This window comes from Eleutherodactylus coqui, chromosome 4 (genome assembly GCF_035609145.1).
Source record: "Eleutherodactylus coqui strain aEleCoq1 chromosome 4, aEleCoq1.hap1, whole genome shotgun sequence".
In the NCBI taxonomy this organism is placed as follows: domain Eukaryota; kingdom Metazoa; phylum Chordata; class Amphibia; order Anura; family Eleutherodactylidae; genus Eleutherodactylus; species Eleutherodactylus coqui.
Window position 1 is genome coordinate 74,810,847 of NC_089840.1, and position 23,782 is coordinate 74,834,628.

Genomic DNA, 23,782 nt, shown 5'->3' on the forward strand with positions numbered 1-23,782 from the left:
ATAAGAAAATCGCAGCATTATCGTATCTGTGTAATATCACTGGGTTTTCTCGCGGCGATATCGCTATTCTGTGTCGCTACAAAGTCGCACAACTTCGTAGTGCTCTTTTGCTGGGATTTTTGAAGGAAGCTTTAAATTTAAGCCCTATCTGCATGAAAAAAAACCCCAAAAAAACCCCCCAAACAATACAATACATCACCTAAGAGGTGTTATCTGCTCCGCTGTACGCCTCCTCTGTAGCTCCGGCACTTGCTTGTAGTCTTCAGGGTGTGCTTCCTCGGCAGGGGTTTAAAAAAACAAAACACTGTCTCCAGGAAGCAATGCCTCTGATTGTGATTGGTTCTTGAGCGCTACGGTTCAGCCAATCAGAGGCATTTCTCCCTGGACGCAGTGTTTTTTTTGAAACCCCTGCCGAGGAAGCACTCCCTGAAGACTACAAGCAAGTGCCGGCGCTGCAGTGGAGCGGACAGCGCCTGTTGGGTGATGTATTGCTTTTTTTTCTATGCAGCTAGGGGTTATTTTAGGGCTCAAATAGTAGGACTTCCTACTGTAAAAGTTGCATCACACTGTCGCATCGCGAGAAAAATTGCACGATTTTGTCGCCCATGAGTCCCCCCCCTCCGAAAAGAGTCAGATTTTCGTGACTTGCATCAACTTAAGGTGAGCGCGACAGAGTCCTGTGCGCACTCTCCTTATAAAGTCTATGGGAGAACACACCGATTTCAGAGGGGGACACCGCTGGATCGCAGGTGAGTATAAAAGAAGAAATACATCACACGGCTACAAATAAAATTTATTAAATTATTATGTAAAAATGTGCACAAAAATGGCTGGGAACTGGACTCACCTGGTGTGAAGGGTCTGCCAACAGACAAATCCCCCCACAGTAGGCCCAAGTGTGCCTTCAAAGGATGCCATTTAAGTCACCAAATCCTCAGGCATAGGGAGAGCATCTTAAGGCCCATTTACACACAAAGACAATCTTTCAAATGATTTAAAAAGAGTAACAGTTTTAGCGATTGTTTTGCGTAAAGTGTTAATGGACACTAATTTCCATTAACACTTCATTTCCTTGTAAAAGGGCCTCCTAGAGCTGTTTGCAGAGCACACCATGTGGTCTGAGCTTTGCACACAGCTCCTTTGTTCTTGTACAGGCTGTCGGCAGATTACAATGTAATCTGCGACTCTTGTGCAGAACACAGCGTGTGGTCCCTGTAAGACTTTGATTATAATATTCTATCCCACGATTTAGAGCGCAGGAAACTTTTTACACTCAGTGTTACGTTGTCTAAAGCACAATCACTTCATTTATGATTCTGTGGGGACGTGACCGATTCCCTTTAATATCGAAAAATGTGTTGACAGTATGTGCGTAGGAAATCCCTAAGGCAAGGCTCACACAAAAAGGTTGGATTCCGCATGTGGCTTTTTGTAGCGGAAGACCTGCGATCATTTACGGAAAGTAATTGCGAATGATTGCAAAAGCATAGGTTTTTCTGTGGGGATGTACGCTATTCACAGCGTATCATCAGCGAGGAAGATCTTTCTCTCCCCTCCAGCCAGAATACCGGCTTTTCTATTCATTTTCTTTTGATGCTGCAAATCTTTCCGCCGCTCATACACAATGTTAATTGTGTATGAGCGACAGAACACTCGCATCCGTTGACTGAAGTATGAAGAAAAAAAAAACACAAGTCTTTTAACCCTTTCCAATCCAATTTGTATCCTGGTTTTCCTAAAGGACTTACTCTTTTTCTGCTGTTATACAACAGCGCTATCTGCTGGCTAAAGCCAGTACTGCATGAGGTGACACGTTGGATAGGCTCCGACAGCAGAGAGGCTGGCAGTATACAGTAAGAGAACCCCGACGGACGTCTTCCAACATCAGAGCTGTACAGCCTTAAATCATAACGTCTGTGAAGACATTTCAGTTTTAAAATGTGAGGCATCTACTAGATATTACCATTAAATATTTATTTTCTGCTTTAAGATAAACACTAGAAACATCCAGATATACATTTTACAGAATTTACAGCTGAATATATACTCTGTATACACACGTTTAAAAATTGCATATATTATATTATAAAAAGGGAAGTTTCAATAAAAATAGTGTTAGAAAAATATATTGCTATTCACTTTCCTGGGAGAATTACTATACATATTACGCGGGTGTAGTGCCTGCTATGCCACACAGCAGATATGTCAGACTGTCTCTTTACAAAGGGGATCTGCACAACACAGTAGAACGCGGTAGGGGTCCAGAGATTTGTACTCGAGCTCAGACAATGTCACCTCCGCCGCCTTCCTTCTCAATCATCTTGATTTCTTTATCATTGATGATTTCCCAAGGGCCTGACTCGGCTTCCGGTTTCTGGTACCACATCCCAAACCTGTGGGAGCAAAATACTGTAACATTAGTAAGTTTGTGGTCACAGCACTTGGTAGGGCACTTACAGACATGTGGGCACACACTATTTTTTTCCTCATGGCATGTCGATTGCGCAGAAAGAGTTTATTGTAATATGCAAATTATGTTGCAAGTGCCAGAAGAGCATCCCCAGGCACAGCAAGTGCTATAGGTTTCACTAGAAATGCCGCCCAACACCTGCCCCTCGACATTAATGGACAAGCCAGCCTAAGACAACATCCCTAAGCTCCATTGAATCTCATGCACATGCAGTACTTCTGCTGTAGAACTTTATGGATCTTACAGAGATGTTGCCCAAAGCTGCCCCGTCAATCAAGGCCAAAGGAGAGGCGTTGGACATCATTTAGCAGCGAGGCCCAAAGCACGTTATGCCTTAGACAATCCTTGTAGCACTTGCAACAAACTTATCTTCGCCTCACGTGGTGCAGAGTGTTATGGCAGCAGTATGCAGTCCTAAGCACTCACTCACGACCTGAAGGTTGCACGTTCAATTCCTGCTAGGTTCAGGTAGCCGGCTCAAGGTTGACTCATTTTACCGACCTTGGAAGTATGGAAGACTGAGTACCAGCTTAGTGGGGGGGGAATAAATAAATTACCTGAAAGTGTTGCGGAATAAGCTGGCGCTATACAAATAACAAATTCCTTCCCCCACTTCCTCTCTTCTTTCTAAGCATTCAAAATGCTATGAATCAAAAAATGTCTATGTGTCCACATCTCGAAGTGTCCTGTGAAGCTCTGCGAGGCTTTTGGTAGGTGTATTTCACCCCATACTTTTACAACCTAGATAGAAGTTGTGGCACATGCCTCCGTCTCGCCACTTTGTAAACAGATAAGGGTAGACAAGCATCATACTTTTCTTTTGCTTTGGATCTGATCATAGTCCCGAAACCACCATAGGGTGGAAACCTAGACCATATGCAGGGTTATTCAAAAAAGGAGAAGATTTGGGGATTTCATCACAAGCTACAAAAGACAGGTACACAATCCACGCATCACTGAAAAGAGGAAAGTTCAATGTTTTTGACCACACATCAGCAAGTTCCATTTTCTGCCACATCGCAACACGGTTTCTTGTTGTTTACAGTTTGTAGGAAAATAGTGAAAACAAGGGGATACAGCAGCACTCACCAACCATATAGGGGGACCCTTCCAAAAGAAGTTATTGCACGCCTGAAAAAGGGATTGAATCCAAAAAGTCCCAATGTATTGAATCCAAAAGAAATCAGGATCAGGCAGCAAATAAGGTGCTTCAAAGTTTTAATGCATCAGCATCAATTATATACACCTCACAGCCATAAAAATACCGACGTTCCGACCCTATAATATACGGGTCTTTGTCAAGCACCTTATTTGCTGCCTGATCCTGATTTCTGTAGGAAAATAGTGACACCACGGGAGAAATCCTCTTCTGTGCTTGAGTTTGCAAAGTGTGAATCCATTGTTCAAGTACAACGTGAATTCCAACGTAGATTCCAAAAAGTACCACATGGTCCCAAACAAGTTTATGAAAATTTGTTGGACTTGGATAAGTTAGCTGATAGCTGGAAAGGCGGCATGCAGGGTAGCTAGTATGGGTGGAGAAGTGGTGTGTAGTGCTGTTGATGGAGAGAAGCCTTCTCCCAGCGCAGCCAGATAGTCTTGCTGACAGGCTGAGCTATGAGCTAGCTATTGGGGAGGGAGTGTGCTGATGAAGGCCCTGCTCTCTCTGATCTACTCAGGCTGCAGCTCTACTACATGGCTGACAGCAAGCTGTGAGATTAATGGCCTCTCTGACTGCCTATTCTTCATACAGGCTGACAGAGATGACCCGTCGCTGTCTCTGTCCCCGGATATGAGTGGGAGGGGCTAATATAGTGACATCAGCTGAGGCAGCACTGTGAGGAGGGAAAGGTGGTGAGGTGAGGAGTAATGCCCCTTGCACACAGCAGAGCCAGATTCCGCATATGCAGAATCCAGCCCTGGGAGCAGCGGCGTCCGTGCATACCTTGTCACTTTCTTCTGTACTGCGGATGGTTCACACAGCTCGCCGTCGGATGTGCCCAGTACAGATTTTTTTAAACAACTGCTTTTCCCGTGTCATCGCCTACTGATGACGCAGAATCCGCAGCCTTTTCGCATTGACATTGCGGAAGAACCGCAGATCGGACGGCTTCCATTTGACTACAATGGAAGCCATCCATGTGGAATACACAGAAAAATAGAGCATGCTGCGATTTTTCCATTGCTTGCAGAAACCGCAATTGGTTTTCGCAAGTGTTGAAGAAGAATCGATTTCCCATAGCTGTAAAGAACAAGTAGAACTGTAAGAATCACTGCCATTAGGTCTATATTAACTGGCTCTGAAAATCTGCCAACCCCAGAAGCCATTTCTTTACAATACACATCCGCAGTTACTGATCACTGATCCCCAGAGCCAGTGGCTCTTGAACTGAACGTCAGACATAGTTGTTGAAAGAAGGGAACTTACAAACTCTTGATTTTTGAGTCTGGAGGTTTGGCATCCACACAGTCTGTGGCCGTTGTCTGTGTCCACGTGTGCTCGTCATCACTGCAACAAGCAGAGACAGGGATGAGGTTACAGAACGCAAAATCGGTAATGAATCAAATAAAGTCTTTAACCCCTTGAAAACCAGAGTGTTTCGGCTTAGCGATTTTACCCACGTGGTGGTTTCATAGCTATATTTTTTTCCTGGCCTGCAAAAATTATTTTTTTTACCATTTACCATTTTCACTGCAATTTTCTCAATTTTTAAAATTTTATTAGGGGTACTGTGTACAAAATGCAAAAAAAAAAATTTTTTTTAATGTTAATTTATAGTACACATTTGGGTTCAGCATTTTCTTTCGGAAGTTTTTATATATAATTTGCATATTCTCTGATAATAGGGCTGATATGGCAACAGTTTAGGTTGGTGGTGTATCGCTTTTTTTTTCATATATATTTTTATTCTGTATTATTTTCCCTATTTTTATAATTTTTTGTTAACACCTATACTTCCCATGACATCGTATAAGACCTCTGGGGGACATTCACACTATTTTTTTTCTTTATTTCACACTTTTCCACTGTAACTGGAGCATACGTATTAGTCCCATTTACAGGGGAAGACATTCCCCTGGTGTGATAGTAGCAGCCCCCTGACCAGCTGTGACAGTGACTAAGACCCTGCAGCTCTGACGTGCCGGAGTCGCTGGCAAGCATGTAACAATTCGGTCTTATGCAGGAAACAGCAGTGCTGCTTCCTGCAATTCTCTACATATCACTCACTGAGTGTTATGTAGACTGTGAAAGAGAAGGTAGCAGCAGTTTAAATCCGCTTCGGTCTTCTCCTCTGGGTACTTAGCTGTGTCCGTATATTAATGGCACTGGCTATTAACCCCTTAATGACATGGTCTATTTTGGGCTTAAGGACGCAACGATTTTTGGCAGATTTTCTTTTCCATTTATCAAAAGTCATATTTTTTTATTTTTCCGTCAAAGCGACCAAATAAGGGCTTGTTTTTTGTGTGGCGAACTGTAGTTTTTAATTGGCGTCATTTTTGGGTACATTGACTATATTGTAAAACTTATTATTTTTTTTATGACAACAGGGAGAGAAAACGCATCAATTCTGCCATAGATTTTTTTTTTACAGCGTTAATCATGCAGCATAAATGACACAATCCATTTTTTCTGCGTGCCGGTACGGTTACAACAATACCAAAAATCTTACATTTTTTTTAGCTTTTCCCACTTTTCTGCAATAAAAACCCTTTTTTTTAAATCTTTTTTTCTAAATGGCTGCATTCAAAGTCCTGTAACTTTTTTATTTTTTAATGTACGGCGCTCTGTGAGGGCTTTTTTTTGCGAGACGAGCTGTAGTTTTTATTGGTACCATTTTGGGGTACAAACGGCTTTTTTGATCACTTTTATTGCATTTTTAGTGAGGCAAAATGCTAAAAATTAGCATTTTGCCTCAGTTTTTTAGCGTTTTTAACGCTTTTTTCCGTGCACAGTCAAAAGCATATGCAACTTATTGTACGCGTCGTTATGGACGTGACGATACCAAATATGTGGGGTTTTAATTTTTTTTTTTACCTTTTTTATGCTAATCTGAGAAAAAGCATAAAAAAAAAAAGTTTTTTTTACAACATTTGTGTCCCTCTGGGGGACTTTGACTACAGTATTGCCCATCGCTGTGATAAGGCATGGCAGAGCTACTGCCCTGCCATGCCTTATCGCTTATACAGCGATAATAGGCATTGGCAATACAGGACGCCAGTGTCTGGTGGCCTGTTGCCATGCCGACAGGCCGGACTCTCGCGATGACATCACGAGAGTCGGCCGAAGACACAGAACTCTTTCCCTGCCGCGGCGGGGAAGGGGTTAACAGTGGGGGGGGGCGCACCCCCGCTGTTGCAGCAGGACGCCGGCTGTGACTGACTGCCGGCTCCCGCTGCGGGATAGCGCGGGATCATATGTGATCTCGCGCTATCCCCAGGACATAAGTTTACGCCCTGGAGCGGGAAGGGGTTAAAAGCACTGTAGGCCAATGTATGCAGCCTACACTGATGTGTGTGTGTGTTTCCAATATGTTGCTAATACATATAAAATGCATGAAACTTCTTAATTAGCTTCTTCCGTATCATTCTTGGAAGCCTCTAGCATTGCTATACATAACACATTTGTAGGCATATAATGGGCAGCTGACCTGCTGCTGGGCGATTCCACAATGCCCAGCATTTTGGCTTTGATTTTCTTCCTCTGCTTCCTGATAGCAGATTTCATGCCACGCAACAAAAGACTGGGGATCCTCTCATCATTCAGCAGCTCCCTTGGTAACAAACAGCAAAGAAATTAAATGTTACTAAGTAATCTCCACGCACCCCTCTTAAAATATCTATTCACACCAATAGGATAATATTAATGCATACAGGAAGCAAACACAGTATGAACACATAACCATAGCTGTAACAGAGCAAGTGGGCCAGGTCAGAATTCTGCATTATTCATAACATTCTACTGCTCTGTAATCAGAATGCCATTCTTCACACAGCGTGAAAGGGTTGTTCAGCTGTAAACCATTGATGACCTGTCCTCCGACTAGGTCATCAATAGTAGATTGGCGGGGGTCCGTCACCTGGGACCCCTGCTGATCACTTGCTCACAGGACACTAATTTTGGCAGTAACCAGACCGCTCCGTTTCCACTACAGTGGTGTGGCCTGGTATTACAAGCAAAGTCCCCATTGAAGTGGGCACTTTGCTTGCAATACCAAGCCTAACCACTACTGTAAGAATGAAGCTGTCTGGTTCCTGCTGAAATCTGTTTTGTGCATAAGTACACTGGCCCAGTGAACAGCTGATCAGAGGAAATGTATAAAGAAAACAGTTTGGCACGGTGTTAGCCAGTAGAGCAAAATATGAAAAATTGATAGCAGCAACACTTATCACAAAAGTTGGGGCAGGGCCATGTCTACTGTTGTGTAGCATCACATCTTTTCACAACAGTCTGTAAACGTCTGGAAAGTGAAAAGACCAATTGCTGGAGTTTTGAGAGAGGAATGTTGTCCCATTGATAGGGGCCTTGTGTGGCACAGAGCGTCAAGGCAGCAAAATGCAGTCCTAAGCTCTCGCTCACGATCTGAAGGTTGTGAGTTCAATCCCCGCTTGGTTCAGGTAGCTGACTCAAGGTTGACTCAGCCTTCCATCCTTCCGAGGTTGGTAAAAGGAGTACCCAGCTTACTGGGTGGTAGTAAATGAAATTACCTGAAAGCGCTGCGGAATAAGTTGGCGCTATATAAATAACAAGTCCCTTCCCCCTTCTTGTCTAATGTAGGATTCTCGCTGCTAAACAGTCCAGGGATGTCTTTACCGGATTTTTGGTTTTATAACGTGCCAAATGTTTTCCATTGGTCATATGTTCTATGCTATGTCCTTGTCTACCAGAACGCTCAGCCACAGGTAACTCAGGACAATGTGTTACATAATGGCCCTTCAAATGACATAATGTCTGGGTCTGCCATTACCCAGCAGCTCCCACTCCGGTTCTTCGAGCGGTATATGAACAGTGGGCCTTCCTCTGTGTCTGGAACTTCAATCATTTTTAGGGGTTTTCCCGACTGCTCTTGAAAGACAGAATTACTATAAAAGAGGTAGTGGAATAAATTACCTGTGATAATACTGCAGCTCCTCATTCACCAGGAACAGGTTGGTCTTCAGCTCATTCCTCTCCTGTACAATATGCTTCACATCTTCCTTGGTGAAGCATAATTGGTTTGATGGCGTTTTGTCGTTTCCAGTTTGCTCCAGAGACTTACATGCCGAAGTATTCTGAAAGTCACGATAGAAATATAAACTATGAAAACTAAGCGGAGAACAAAAAGGTAGAAATAAGCATCTAAAACCGTAAAAACTATCCTGCAATGGAAAGAAAAAAATATTCTGCATCTTTATGACTGTTGTAATATAAAATAAATGCCTGTATATAATATTGAAATATATCATATCGCCTGTATGTTAGTAGTTCAGCGTAATCTACATCTTTGTAAAAGTAACACATCTCAGTAGAACGTGTTCTATTGCTTTGCACATTTAACCTTTTGCAATCCAATTTTGGATTCAGGGTTTCCTAGGGGGCTTTCTCTTTCTGCCATTATACAATGGCACCATCTGCTGGCTAGAGCCAGTACTGCGGTATGAAATCCTTCATTTAAAAGGGGTGGTCCAGTTACAAATTAACTTTTTAAAATTAGAGCCAAATGGGTTAAAACAAAAGGGTCCTTAGACGGTTGATCCGGCGCTGCAGCCCTGTAGTTCTTCTGGTCCGTGTTGACAGTGGAAGTCAGTTAATCGCTGCCTCCCAATCAGAGGCCGCAGTGTCGCCATTCCAAACTCCTGGCATGACGATACCCAAGATGTGAGCGCTAATGACAGGAGAACAGGCAGCAACACTGCGGCCTCCGATTGGCAGGCAATGGCCAACTGACTTGCTCTGTCAGCACATTCTAAGAGAATCATGGTGCAGCAGCGCTGGATCGCCAGGGCTGTGGACAGAGCGGTATCCTTTGTATTGCTTTAACCCATGTGGCTCTAATTTTTAAAAAATTGTTACCGAACAACCCCTTTAACACGGTCAACACACCCTTTGTGCTTTTTCTCTTCTTTCAGGTCACATTTTTCTGTTTGACCAGTAGATGGCGCTAAAGAATCATTTCAAATCCAATTAGTCCCCACATCCTTCCAAGAAGTGAAGTAAAGTAGGACACTGTATCCATTATTATGTAGGCATAATAAGGTTATGGCTTTTGTAATCAGATCAGTTTATTACATACCCAGTCACCCTAATGTGAATTAATTGTACTGAACATAAGCAAGTCACGAGCATGGATAGCGCATGATTCTTAAGGTGTGGGGGAAATAGAAAAAGCTTTGCTGCCCCCAACAAGGAAATATTTGCCCTAGTGGTCCAACATGGCAGACTATGCCATCAGTGGGGGTCACAGCTCACAGGCCCTCCATAGATTCTGACATGTTTTAGCTAATCAGGCGCTTTTTAAGGCACATGCCAGTGATATTAATACAAAACTAACATTTCCAAGTGGTTTTAGAAACACTCATTGTATTATAATCTACCAACACAATTTGCAATTACTTCCAGGCGTTGGCTCACATACCATATTCTTATCAGGGACCACTTGGGCTGCAGAGAACTTCTGTAACATGGAATCCATCTCCTTCTGTCTTTCTTGCAGCAGGTTCTCCAAGTCAGTTTTTCTCTGCAGGGAACTTTTCAGTTGAGTATGGACAACAGCGACTTTGCGTCGTAAATCTTCATTCATATTCATGAAACGGTTCAACTGTTCCTGTAGCTGTAGAACACAAGGTAGACAAATGTCAGCCATATACTAGTTCTAAGTGGTGCATTATTTTCAGTCCCAACATTGTAAAAGGTAAAGACTCAAACTTTCCAAACCTCTTCAATAAGAAAAATAAAATAATAAATCTTGTAATTTGTATAGTGCCAACTTATTCCACAAGCTGGGTACTCATTTTACCGACCTCGGAAGGATGGAAGGCTGAGTCAACCCTTGAGCCGGCTACCTGAACCAGCAGGGATTGAACAGGGAGAGTTTAGGACTACATTTCTGCTGACTTAGCACTCTGCGCCACACGAGGCTGTTGGAGGTAGTCATACTCCGACACGGAAAATATGGATGTCAAGAGCTATCAGGTTCATGCTCATCTTCAACATCAGCCTGCCCCACTAATGTGTTAAGTGAGGCCATGTTCATACGGGGCATTATCCACAGGTTTTAAGTTAAGGGAACCTGCTACTTTCAGCTCCGATATACAATGCAAGAAAAGTAAAAAAACTACAGTGGAAAAGTCCCTCTCCAAAAAAAAAAGTGAATTCCTCTCTAAAACGTCCCAACTTCCCTGCCTGAGTAGTGGACATCTACAGTAATACTAGCGCTAACATACAACGGTTTGGCATTATTATGCATAAGATTATTAGGTATACTGGGTTGTAAAGACGATATTTGTCCTATTTCTTAGGTTACATTCACATGGGTTAGAAACTCGGCCCGATATCGCACTTACCAGAGTGCATTTTTCATGTTGATGTTAGTGTTTTTGATGTAAAGGCGCATCACTTCTGTGAAATTGCAATCCTTTTGTGTGCGTTTCATGTGCATCAAAGAATAGCTAATGTTTCCTATTGATCTCAATGGGAAGCCTCACATCGCACAAGCATGCACATCGCTTGTGAGTGCCATGCAATGGCTTTTAAAGCCCCATTGAAAACCACAGGCGAGGCGCTCGGCAGGAACACCCACAGATGGAACATGCTGCGAGGAAAAAAATATCACTGCTGTTGTGAATGAATCCATTTAATAGAATTCACTTGATATTCACAAGTTTTGTGTGCATTGCACAAATGTCGTGCAGGAATATTAGTAGTATGAATTTGCCCTTAGTCTGCCTAAAATTAGTGTGGTGTTTTTTTTTGTTCTGTTTTTTTTCTTTTTCCTTCATTTTATTGAGGGACACCCATATATACTTGGTGAAAAATAGTTAGACCTATCATTGATCCATGCTCTTCTCTGTTAAGCACACAAATCCCTGGGTTCACACAGGGCGGATTCCCGTCGGAAAGCTCGCGGTTTGGCCACAGCAAAAACTGCGAGATTTCCGCCGGGAGAACCACCGCGGTTTAAGCCGCGGCGGCTTTGAAGCGCCTCGGCCGCATGCTTTTCCGTTGCAGCCGGCGCTCCCATAGAGGAGAGCGCGGCCGCGACGTAAAAAAACAAAAAAGGAAAGGTAAACAGACATGCTCAATCTTTGGAAACTGCGGCTGCGGCAGCCGCAGCTTCAACCGGATTTACCGCAGCGGATTAGCCGTCCCGTGTGGACGAGTTTTCTGAGAAATCTCATCCATATGGCTGGCTAATCCCGAGATTAGCAGCCGCGGGCGGTTTTGCCGTGGGCGGATCTGCTGCAGCAAAACCGCGGCAAATCCGCCCTGTGTGAACCCAGCCAAAAAAGGTGCAGTTTGTTCAGTACAAGTAAGCCAAAAACACCTCTGGTTAAAGAGGCTGACTGTTTGGGTTTTATAAAAATATATGTCTAATGCAGCAACATAACAGACAGACAGAGACAGACAGACTCACCTCTCCTGGCTCCCCGCTGTGTTCAGCACCGTTGCTCTGGGTCTCTCCCATGACATCATGTTTACAGGCTACAGCAGCTTGTTTGAGGGACGCCACAGGCTGCAGCAGCCTGCAACATCCCATACTCCAGCCCGTAAAAAAATACTAAACATGGAGGACTGAGATGCAGGGAGTTGGGAGAGCCAAGTAGATGTCTGTTATCTTGCAACATGGGGCACATGTTTTATACAAAAAAATTTTAATAAGTAAATACCTCAGACAACCTCTTTAAGGCTCCGTTCACGTTTGCATTGGAGGCTCCACTAGGAACAGTTATTGCAGAGTCTGTCAGACTTTCAGGGGTTAAAAAATAAATATATAGTGCAGCAGGCAGGAATATTTTCCTGGTAAAATTACATGGAATCCAACCAACATCACTGCAAGCCAATGGGGTCCGCTGGTCTCGAAATGTGACGGATCCGGAGCTCTTCTGACAGAGCGAAAAGATAGAACCAGCAATGCAAATAACAGAATCTGAGCGTTAACATGTAAATAGGTCTAAAAATGGATTAAAGAAAAAAATCTACTTAAAGATGAACGAAAAAAACTAAACAAGGAAACCCAGAGTTCATGTTCTAACACGTACAACCGTGTTCCGGGGTTTTCCCACAGTCACACGTTTTGTGTGTGTGAGTCACAGATGGGTTATGCTGACCACAGTGCATCCAGCTTATCACCTCTATGTCCCATAAAACAGGGTAATATAATGCTCACTGAAGGGGCAGGCGTGCCCAGTTTCTGTAGGTGACTATAGCTAGGAGAGGGTTAACCCCCTCCGCTCAGACATCAGGAGACAAGGGCACAATAGGTTCGTACCTGTATAGTATACACCTCTGACTACAGTCAGGAAGGTATTGTTTCTCCTTAAGGAGAGCACCTTAGGTGTATGAGGAAACTTATAAGGCCATCCATGCTCCTCTGGGAAATATGCAAATTATTAAAGAGTCTGCCATTGACTTGCAGAAATGCTGCCTTCCAATAGATGGCGCTGCAGAGGTATTGTTCCATCTTCCCAATTTGCACCTCTGACTGCGACACACGAGTTCTAGCACAGCATGCTGAGCCATAATGGACTAAATTGGCTGCCCCCACTACACATGACAAGGGATATTATTTTACAAATAAAAAAACCTCAAAAATAAATAAATTAGACAGAAAAAAAAAAAATCAGAGGAGTCAGGTGGTTCACTTTAAAACCAGAATGTGCCAAGAGCAGCTACAAGTAGAAATACAATCCCAGTCAATTGCACCCAGGATCAGAAATAGCACCCATGAGGACTAGTTAGACCCTACTAGTACCTCATCACAGGAAGCTTTAGCCATGGGACACCCTGTCTGACATGCAGACTATTTAAAGGACTACAGGATTAGCTTATTGCCACCTTACCATATGAGATAGGCCATCCCAAAAGAGAAGAAAGGCTACTAATCACTTTCTAACCTTCACCTGTAAAAGGAGACCTGCAAGCCGATTAGCTGCCATAGGTAGCAATGCCATCTTTTTGGAGGGTTTTACTATAAATTAGCACGATGAACCAGTGAACACAATTATTAGGGTCATAAAATAAAGTAAAATTACTTGATTTTTCGCTTTCTCATGATACATTTATTTTACTTTGCTACTGTTAGAAGCATTGGCTACTTTGGAAATCACTTTTTGTCAAGTCTTCCAACAATAAAATAGCAGTATAGTCCTACCGATACGCACAATGATCATCTTTTGTAAGACTTTGCAAATCAGAAGCAAGTGTTTAATTACTCTGCAGCACCCCCACAGGGAAAATCAAGCATTACACAGTTCTCAGTATACCCAATGACCTGTCTGTGAAATGAATGGACGTGCCAGCTTCTGCAGCATTAGAGAAACTCTTTGCTGTTCTTAGTAGAGGAGGGTCCTAAAAGGTGAGACTCATGTCATTAAAGAGGAGTTGTCAGAGAGCTTTTTTCTATAAATCATAGCTCCCCCTGCCATAAGACAGCACATAGGCGTATATTCACCTCTCCCCGCTGGGTCTCCTCAGCAATGTCACATTTACAGGAGCTCACAGGCTGCTGCAGCCAATGAGAGAGGTCAGCGATGGAGCACTGTACTCGGTCATTGGCTGCAGCAGCCTATGACACCCTGCAAACACATGGGGCTACAACTGGTTAACAACCAGAACGATGACTGAGTGGCAAGGAAGGACTCAGTGGGGAGAGGAGTGATTATGTCTATAGACTATTACATTTTCAAGAAATAGGAGTCAAGTGTTGAATAAACAGAACTTTCTTTGTACGGTTAAGCTATGATGCTGACAAGGAAGAACAATGTATAGATTATATTTCAGCCTACTGCAAACATGGGGGGGGGGGGGCGTGGGAAAGGAAGCTTGTGCTTACAGAGAATTTAAACTGCATTGTGGGAAGTGTCAGCAGCATGTGACTTTATACAAGAGTGGAATCTCCATAAGTTAGAAGTCATTTCCTCCTTTCTTCCTTGCATTTATTTAATTGCCCTACAGAGAAAATGGCTTACAGATCCAATCTAACAACTTTGTATCCAGCAATAGTGCAGCCAGCTGATTGGCAGCAGACCTTCGCTTATGTGTGTTACTCTATAGAAGGGATACAGATGTGGAAAATACGTGGCTGACTTGACCACTATCCTCACAGTTGGAGATTGCAGCCTTTTTTGCCTCCAGGCACTGAATTCAAGATGGTGATAAACAGACCATCTCAATCGGAGTCTTTGTGATGGTCACAAGGTGACTTGCAATTTTTCTTCCACAGGAAATCATTGAGATCATCCACTAGTAGTTAATCCCACACTTGTACTTCTGTACATCCTCTTTAAAGGCTGGTTTAGACACAACGATTATCATTCAAAAAATGTTTTGAGTGACTTTTGAGCGATAATCACTGTGTGCCTTTAAGAGCACGGTGATCACTCAAAAGTTGAGCGATCACTTTGCGCTCCGAGCGGGGGATGCAGAAGACAAGTGGGGTCACTTGTCTTCCTTATACAGTTGTTCTCTGCTTGGAGCGCCCGGCTGTTATACAGCCAAGCGCTCGAGTGGGGGATGCAGAAAACGAGCGGGGCTGCTTTTCTTCCGCATCCATATGTTCCCTGCTCGGAGTGCCCGGATGTTATACAGCTGAGCGCTCCAAGCGGAGGATGCAGAAGACAAGCAGAGTGGTCCCGCATGTCTTCTGCATCCAGCTGTTCTCTGCTTGGAGCGCCAGGCTGTTATACAGCCAAGCGCTCCCAGCGGGGTATGGAAAACACATGTTCTTCATACCCTGGCTGTGTTCAGGGAGCGAGATACAGCTAAAACAATAGTATCAGCTGTATCCCGCTGTGAATCCCTGATAACAGATCGCTAATCTTTCAGCATGCTGAAAGATCAGCGACGGCTTAACGAAAACTGCACAAGGTCAGTGCAGTCAGACACAACGAGTGTCGAAATCAACCTTCAGTCTTTAAAAAATGACCCTACGGCTCACATTAAAAATTCCCTGGATGTGCAGAACGTATCATTAACATAGCCGTTTCCCTCACATGCAATGTTGTCCCTTTTCCATATATGTAAAATAGCCACCAAACTCTTATGGCCCCACTACACGGGCCGAGAACCTCATGACATTTGCTTGTCCGAACGAATGGGCTGCTGACATCACCAACTGTTCAGCTCTTAGATGTATAGTGATAAGATTATGTTTACAGTGATGACTATCTGCGGACTGCATGCGTCTTTTACGAGGGTCAAGACAAACATTATATATATATATATATATATTTTTTTTTTTTTTTTTTTTTTAGACACTAGGTCATGCCTCTAACTCCGCCCAATGTCCCTTTACTTTTCTATCTGGTCTCAGATATTTGCCACCTAGAGGCTCTGTACCCTTTAGCATCCCCATAGCCCATTTATTAGATTTACCTTAGACTACATTCACATTAATGAGAATCTCGTGCGAGTTTTAAGCGTTGCCGAATATGAACTCCATTATTTTGAATGCAGTTATTCACATGACAGTTATTTACCCTCGGAGCGATGCGGCAAGTTTAAAAGTCGCAGCATGTTCTATCTTTTGACGTAGCCTCTGAACCCCTCGGCCATTGTTTTTAATGGGACCTTTAAGGCCTCATGTCCACAGTGAAAATCAGGTCCGCTGCAGATATGTAACGCGGATTTCTGCTGCGGACGAGCTTAAATTCCTTTTTTTTTTCATGCGGGAGATCAATTGAGCTATGAGCTCTATGAGCTCCCACACATGCGATCAGCACTAATGTCTCCTTTTTTTTCACGCGCATGAAATTTTTAAATCACTTTAAAATACCATCCGCGGCTATTTATCTACCCGCAGGTGGTCAATGCATTCCAATGGGAAATTTTAGGTGCGGATCACGCTCGCGGGTGATCTGCTGCGGATTTTAAATTTTATTTTCCCCGTGGACATGAGGCCTAAAGAAATCGCATGCTGTGCAATGTGAGGTTTCCCATTGGAATCCTCTGACGCGTATGAAACAAATGCTTGATCGCAATTTCACAGAAGAGATTCAATGAAAAACGCCTCGCATTTGCGTAAAAAACCCACACGTGCACAAGTGTGATATCAGGCTGAGTTTCTCGGCCCAATATTGCGCTCGCCCTTCTGAATCCGGGCTTTGGTAAACTGCAATTAGGATCACTTCTCAAGTAATGGGCTGGAGCTACTTGGAAATGGATGAAATGAAAATGTATTTCCAACCTCTGCTCAATAATTGTGGGCCTCACTTTTTCAGGACTAGCTACATTTTTATTTCACATTTGAATCTTTTTACTCAATTTCCCATTTCCTAATTACGGTTGCAGCAACTGTGCGGCCAAGGTGTTCTCGGATGAATAGTAGACAGGCAGTCTGGCCTTTTTGCATTACAGATCCGCCCATCTAATTTACCCATTTCTTTCTGCCTTTGCCATATCTAAAAGAAGGGGTTTGCAAAGAGGTCTTACTTAGAAATGCTGCAAATATTGTCATAAATCAAAAATTGTCTTTTTCATCTACCTTCTGCCTTGTGAGAAATGGACCCTCCAGTGAGGCCACTCTCAGTGCTTTTTAGCGCGGTCTCGCAAACGCAGCGCTAACCCCGGTACAGTGCTGCATGACTTCAATGGGGCTTTGCAGACCAGTGTCTCCAATGCTGTGATTTTCAAGCGCTGTCCGCTCGATTTTTGCACACCTCACCCATCACAGCGATAAGGCGCGTTAAAAAAATGCTGTCAAACACTGCAACGTGCGTTCGAAAACGCCATGCGGAATCGCAGTAAAATGCAACGGTTTTACGCAGTGTTTTCGAACATATTTGCAAGAGCAATGTGATCCCGCAATGTGCAGATTTGCTTAGATTTCCATTCAGCAAATAATTTATTTTGATTAATAAGAAAAAAAAGGGGAAACTCCAAAGAGGCAAATATCTTAATAAACACAGGGAATCTCTACAGGTTCCCTACCAATTTCCAGGACATTATCTCTAATAGCTATATTTTGACTAATCAGAGGCACTAGAGATGAGAGAGTAGTGCCTTAGCCAAATATCTCCCCGCTTGTCTCTAAAGATTCGGGGGCCGGCGCGGGTGACAGGTGAGTTGCGGCGGGGAGCGGGGGAGAGATCTCCCCTCCATTCCTCCCCGCCCCGCTATCCCACGCCGCCCGTCGCCGGCCCCCGAATCTTTAGAGACGAGCAGGGAGATACTCTGATAAGGCACTACTCGCTCGAGTAATGTGCCTTAGCGAGTATACTCGCTCATCTCTAACAGGCACGTCTTTATAGTTTATGAGTATATTCAACATTAGAGAATTGGTAATGTAGATACCCAACAATTCGTTTACAAGCTATAACTTACCTTGGCCTGTGTAAAGTGCAAGATGGCTTTTGAGCGATCATTTTGCATAAACTACTACTTGGTACCAATCCCTATTAGTACCAATTAGTAGCCTGTGAGCTGCCAGGAGCTGTATTCAGAGAGCAGACCACCTGCTGTTCTCTGAATGTATTCCTTTGTTCTGCCACTAGGCTGACAGCTGAGACAGCGTGCGGTCCTGCTCATCAGCTGTTCTGCTGAAGGATGGATTTCATGCCGAACTGAAATCCATCGTTCAGCGGAAAAGTGAAAGATGGGCATATTTACACCCAATAATTATCACTGAAAAGATAGCTTTTCAGCGAATTTTGACTGATGATCGTTGTGTCTAAACGGGCCTCTACACAGCTTGATACTGTCTACAAAGGCAGGAACAGTCCTACTAATCCCATGACTTGTATCACTTTTACAGACTCTGCGTTAAATATACAAAAAGTTGTGCAGCATCCAGTTTGCTTTTGCATTGCAGTCACTACAGATTTGTGCCCGTCATTCATTTCACTTTAATGGTCTTTTACACTGCCTGATGATCAGGTACCAACGTTTGCCCAATCATTGGGTCATGCAAAAGGGACATCAATAAACGGACGAAGTAAATGTCCCTTGTTCAGCTTCTTTATAAGAGAATAAAAATTGGTCATTTGCATATCTTCCTATGTAAGGGCGGCTTCACAGGGGCATAATTCACTGCGTGCCACCTGCGAGGTGGCACAAAAGTACACAACAACATTGCTTACTTGCTGTGAATCTGAAAGCACTATCTTGGCTTATATGTACGTGTAATACGCGCCAAGATGGAAAACACTGTGATCTTTCTTATGCGTGCATTCCACGCAATTCGTGTGAGCAGCAACATAGGAGTTTATGTCAGATTGGTGCAAAACCTGCGCATGTAATACGCTGTTACCGCGCGCTTGTGTGAAGGAGCCCTTAAAAAGGAGATGTGCAGCCAACCAATGATAACTGTATGGGGAAAGAACGATCACATTAATGATAGTTTGTCCCCGTACTACAGATCATCTATCCAGCAGGGCTCATTAGCACAAACTGATTATCTGCCCATGTAAAAGTACCCGAAGCAGTGGTTGGCTCTGTTTTTGCATTATCTACATATATAAAGACGAAAGCGCTGGCTGGCTCGCCACTAATTCTCCAACTTCCCGATGTCATAGAAACATGAAATTTGGCAAAAGTATAGATTATGTCATAAATAGGAAAAGTAAAGAGGTCCAAACTCCATTATTCAATTTTAGTGCAAAAGAATTAGCGTCCAGATTTTACGTACGTAATCTAATTCTCCCACTTCCCGATGTCATAGAAACTTGAAATTTGGCAGGAGCATTATGTCATAAATAGGAAAAGTTAATGGGTCCCAACTCGATTATTTAATTCTAAGCACAAGAGAATTAGTATCCAAATTTTACGTACGTAATCTAATTCTCTCACTTCCTGATGTCATAGAAACTTGAAATTTGGCACAAGCATTGATTATGTCATAAATAGAAAAAGCTAATGGGACCCAATTCGATTATTCAATTTTAAGTGCAAAAGAATTAGCATCCAAATTTTACGTACGGAATCTAATTCTCTCACTTTCTAATGTCATAGAAACTTGAAATTTGGCACAAGCATTGATTAGGTCATAGATAGGAAAAGCTAATGGGTCCCAATTCGAGTATTCAATTCTAAGCGCAGAAAAATTAGCGTCCTAAATTTTACGTACGGAATCTAATTCTCTCACTTGCCGATGTCTTTTATATAAAGGAAACGTCACTTGGTTACCTTCATGTGGTGTTTCCTGGGTAATGCAAAGAACCATGCAAAATGGTGAACATATTTTTTTCCTCGGTATCTCTAAAGTAACCACGACTTCATAAGATTTTCCGTGTGAACACCAGATAAACACCAGTACCAAATTAACAAGGGCGAAGCCGGGTATATCAGCTAGTAAATTAAATATGTCCAACCCATCAGAACGCCTCTCCTCTCATCTTCCATTAGTCAGCCTATGGATTATCTGCACTTGCAATTAGCCTGACCCTAAATATTATGCATTTTGACTCCTCTAAGTATACATTATGACAAACAAGTACATGTGTTTATTAGTAAGATGACATGTGGCACGATCCATTGTGAACACTACAAAGCTAATGTGCAGACTGAAAATAACGAGTCATAAAGAAGCGCACCCACTAAACAGGATAAGAGTTCTCATCTTCGCATTAATGCCTAAAGCTTTACATGGTCTCTTACCGCTTCTGTGTCCCTGTTTTTCTGTTGGATCTCATGTGTCAAGGATCGGATTTCGTCCCTCTGTTTGTCTACAACAACCTTCAACTTCAACATCAGTTCTCGCTCTTCCCTTGCTACACATTCTATATAAAAGGAACACATTATCATTGGTCAATATCAAAAGTATCGGCTAGAATAACATAGTGACAGTTTATAAAAAGCTGGTATACAGCCGAGCGCTCCGAGCGAGGTATACAGAAGACAGCTGGACTGCTTGTCTTCTTCATACTCCTGCTGTGTTCTCCGAGTGGGATACCAGCTGAAACAATAGTATCAGCGGTATTCCGCTGAGAACTCAGCATGAGGTCCTGATAAGACTCATCATTGTCTTTCAGCTAGCTGAAAGTGAACGATGAGCGAATAGTTATCGAAAACTGCAGGATGGCTGCGCTTTTAGACCCAACAATTCTCGCTCAAAAGACATCTTTGAGCGAATTTTGAGTGAGAATCATTGGTTCTAAATGTTCCTTTAGAAGTAATGATTATCACACACTTCTCAGTGAATTTTAAGCAACAATCGTTACGTGTAAATGGGCCTATAATCTCACTGCTCTTACAGTAAAGAATTCCCTTATACATTGGTGTAGAAACCTTCTTTCCTCTAGACTTAGAGGATAACCCCTTGTTACAGTCACAGTCCTGGGTATAACTAGATGATGGGAGAGATCTCTGTATTGTCCCCTGATATATCCATATATAGTTATTACGTCGCCCCTTGGTTGTCTATTTTCTAAACTAAATAACCCCAATATTGATAGCCTCTCTGGGTATTGTAGTCGGCCCATTCCATTTATTACTTTAGTTGCCCACCTTTGTATATGCTCAAGCTCTGATATGTCCTTCTCGAGAATCGGTGCCCAAAACTGTCCACAATATTCCATGTGCGGTCTGACCAGTGACTTGTAAAGAGGAAGAACAATGTTCTCACCATGTGATGGATGGCCTTCCCTATCTGTGCAGTCAAACACAGAGAGCTGTCAGACACTCATAGCTCCACCCATTGGACTGTTCAGCACACAATGAACAAGGGTGTAAATGTATAAAACTCAAATTATACTGACTCTTTCCCCATAAAGCCATCTATCAGTCTGCTCAGCTCCTCTAGCTCTATAACATGATGTCAGCAGTTTGGACGGCTGTCAGATTCCCTTTAACTAAAATTAACTTTGACCGATGTTCATTTCTAGGATCTATATGCAGCTATACATTTTTTCTTAAATCTGAATTATGCTCATTTGAACGAGCCAGTAATTCATCATGCAAGTGAGTGAGCCAGCGGTGACGTCACTCGCTCGTTCAAACAAGAATTGGCTTGTCTAAGAGGACCTTTAGGCTATATGTACACAAGTGAGAATCTCCCGTGAGTTTTGTGCATCGCGGAATATGAACTCCATTCTTTTGGATGGAGTTATTCACATGAGCGAGGTATTCCCTCACAGTGATGCTATGAAGCTAAAAGAAATTGCTCATGTTCTATCCCTGGAGATCCCTTGGAACGCCTCGTTCATCGTTTTCAATGGGACCTTTAAAGACATCCCATGGTATTTGCATGCCGTGCGATGCGATGTTGTCCACTGAAATCAGTGTGAAACACTTGCGATCCGTGTGTGAAATTCGCGCCTGAGGATTGCAAATTCACAGAGCTGATGTGACGTGTTTTTGAATGAAAAATGCCTCGCATCCGTGTGAAAGACACACTTTGCCAAGCGGAATATCAGGCCGAGTTTCTCATTTTTGGGGTTTCACCCAACTGCCTTTTTCCTTATTCCAATCCACAAGTGAAACTGTCTGTATCTCTCCCTTTGATTTCATGAATTGCTTGCAAATAGATATTTCATGCGTATCACCAGCCCATTATATAGCAGTTTCCTTGCTTTTGTTACATAAATATATTGCACAATTACAGACGTCCGAACTGATAAGCTGCGCCTACCTCCCTGGGATTTTGTCTCTGTCAGTTGTACCAAGAGTTTCTGGTTCTCTTCGGTCAGCTGGGACAACTGGTTCTGAAGTTCATGTTCTTTTTTTTGAGCTTCAAGCAGTTTTTGCTCTAGATCCTATGGAAAAATATAAAAAGAAAAAAACTGAAGTTTTTACAACCTTTCCGATATTATACTGATCATTATTAGCATTTATTGGCAGAATGCAGTGTATATGGACATGCTATGTACACGCCATCATATCCATGCACATACTGCGCCCATACACAATGTAAATTCCACAGCAAAGATAAAAATGTGTTAGTGGATATTAATTCTCATAGAACTCTTTAGGCGAATACAACAAGACAAAGGTCAACCAGCTGATCTAGTGAATGATTTGTCTGGGATGACTTTGAAGATCATGCCCTTCCAACTCTACCAGTCTAGGATTCAGATCAGGTGACACAGTGAAAAATATGAAGCTGAGCAAATGTCATATTATGTCCAAGTCACTGGAATGTTTAAACCTTTCAATCGCTTTAAAAAAAGGGTTGTACGAAGATTACAAGTTTACTCCTATCCACAAGATGGTACTAGTGTACCTTGACGCCACCAGAAGTGGTGGGTGTACACCACTGGTAGGCTGCTTGACAGCCAGGTGACGCCCCCACTTCCTGATTGCAGCAGCCAGGAGCTTTTCAGCCAAGGTGCTAGGAGCGTGGAAGCAGTTTTGTAATGGATGGAGGGTTTGGGGTAGTTTCACAGTTCAGCGTAGATTATTCGCATGAACAGGTCATAATTTAAGCCTACAGTGAAACGACCCCTAACCCTTTAACCCTCCATCCATTACAAAACTCCCTCCATGCTCCTAGGGCACGAAGCTATGGGTGTGTGTGAACCCCCCCCCCCCCCCCCGTCCTGCCGGCAGCGCCCCCGACGCCAATCTCGATCCCCATGCCGCCGATCACCTGTAAGGTTGGCCAAACTGCCCTGGTGATCCTCCACTCTCCGGGGTCACTCTCTTTCCCATGCTGTCACGTTCCCCTGCGCTGCCACAGCCTCTGATGTTGGCCCGCTGCTGTGGCTTCTCCGGCGTTGTCGGTCCCCCGCTGTCAACGTCCCCGGCGCCACTGTGCCTCTCCAGCCCCCCCTCTCAATGTGTTCGGCGCCTAGCCAATCAGGAAGTGGGGGCATCACCTGGCTGTCTCATCAGCCTTACAGTGGTGTACACCCACCACTTTTGGTGGAGTCAAGGTACACCAGTACCCTACAAGATAAGGGATAACTTGCGGATCAGTGAGGGTCTCATAACTAAGACCTCCGCTGATCTTGAGAACAGTGGTGAATATCCCCTGCCCTCCACACTGTAGTCTGACTGCACTCCCCGCAGTGAGGAGACTGAATTAGGCATTGGTCACGCAAGTTCACTGGTTGGTCCATTCACTTTCAATGGGACTGTTGAGATAGCCGAGTGGCACCTACTCAGGTATTTGTGTCGCACCATTGAAATGAATGGAGCACTGATCACACGTGTTTGGCCAGCACTCCATTCATTCTGAA

At 43.4% G+C, this 23,782-nt stretch overlaps 1 protein-coding gene across 1 annotated transcript in view; it reads right to left on the reverse strand.

The window, feature by feature from the left end:
* Positions 1-298: 298 nt before the first annotated feature.
* The window catches only part of RILP (Rab interacting lysosomal protein), a 43,368-nt gene continuing 19,884 nt past the window's right edge, over positions 299-23,782 (reverse strand). The window contains exons 2-8 of the mRNA XM_066599674.1: positions 22,234-22,357; positions 20,262-20,383; positions 10,087-10,281; positions 8,583-8,743; positions 7,123-7,245; positions 4,899-4,979; positions 299-2,393 (exon numbers count right to left, since the gene is read on the reverse strand). Of these exons, the coding sequence (XP_066455771.1) occupies positions 2,282-2,393; positions 4,899-4,979; positions 7,123-7,245; positions 8,583-8,743; positions 10,087-10,281; positions 20,262-20,383; positions 22,234-22,357 (918 nt within the window). The 3' untranslated portion in view covers positions 299-2,281. The remainder of the gene's footprint in view (positions 2,394-4,898; positions 4,980-7,122; positions 7,246-8,582; positions 8,744-10,086; positions 10,282-20,261; positions 20,384-22,233; positions 22,358-23,782) is intronic.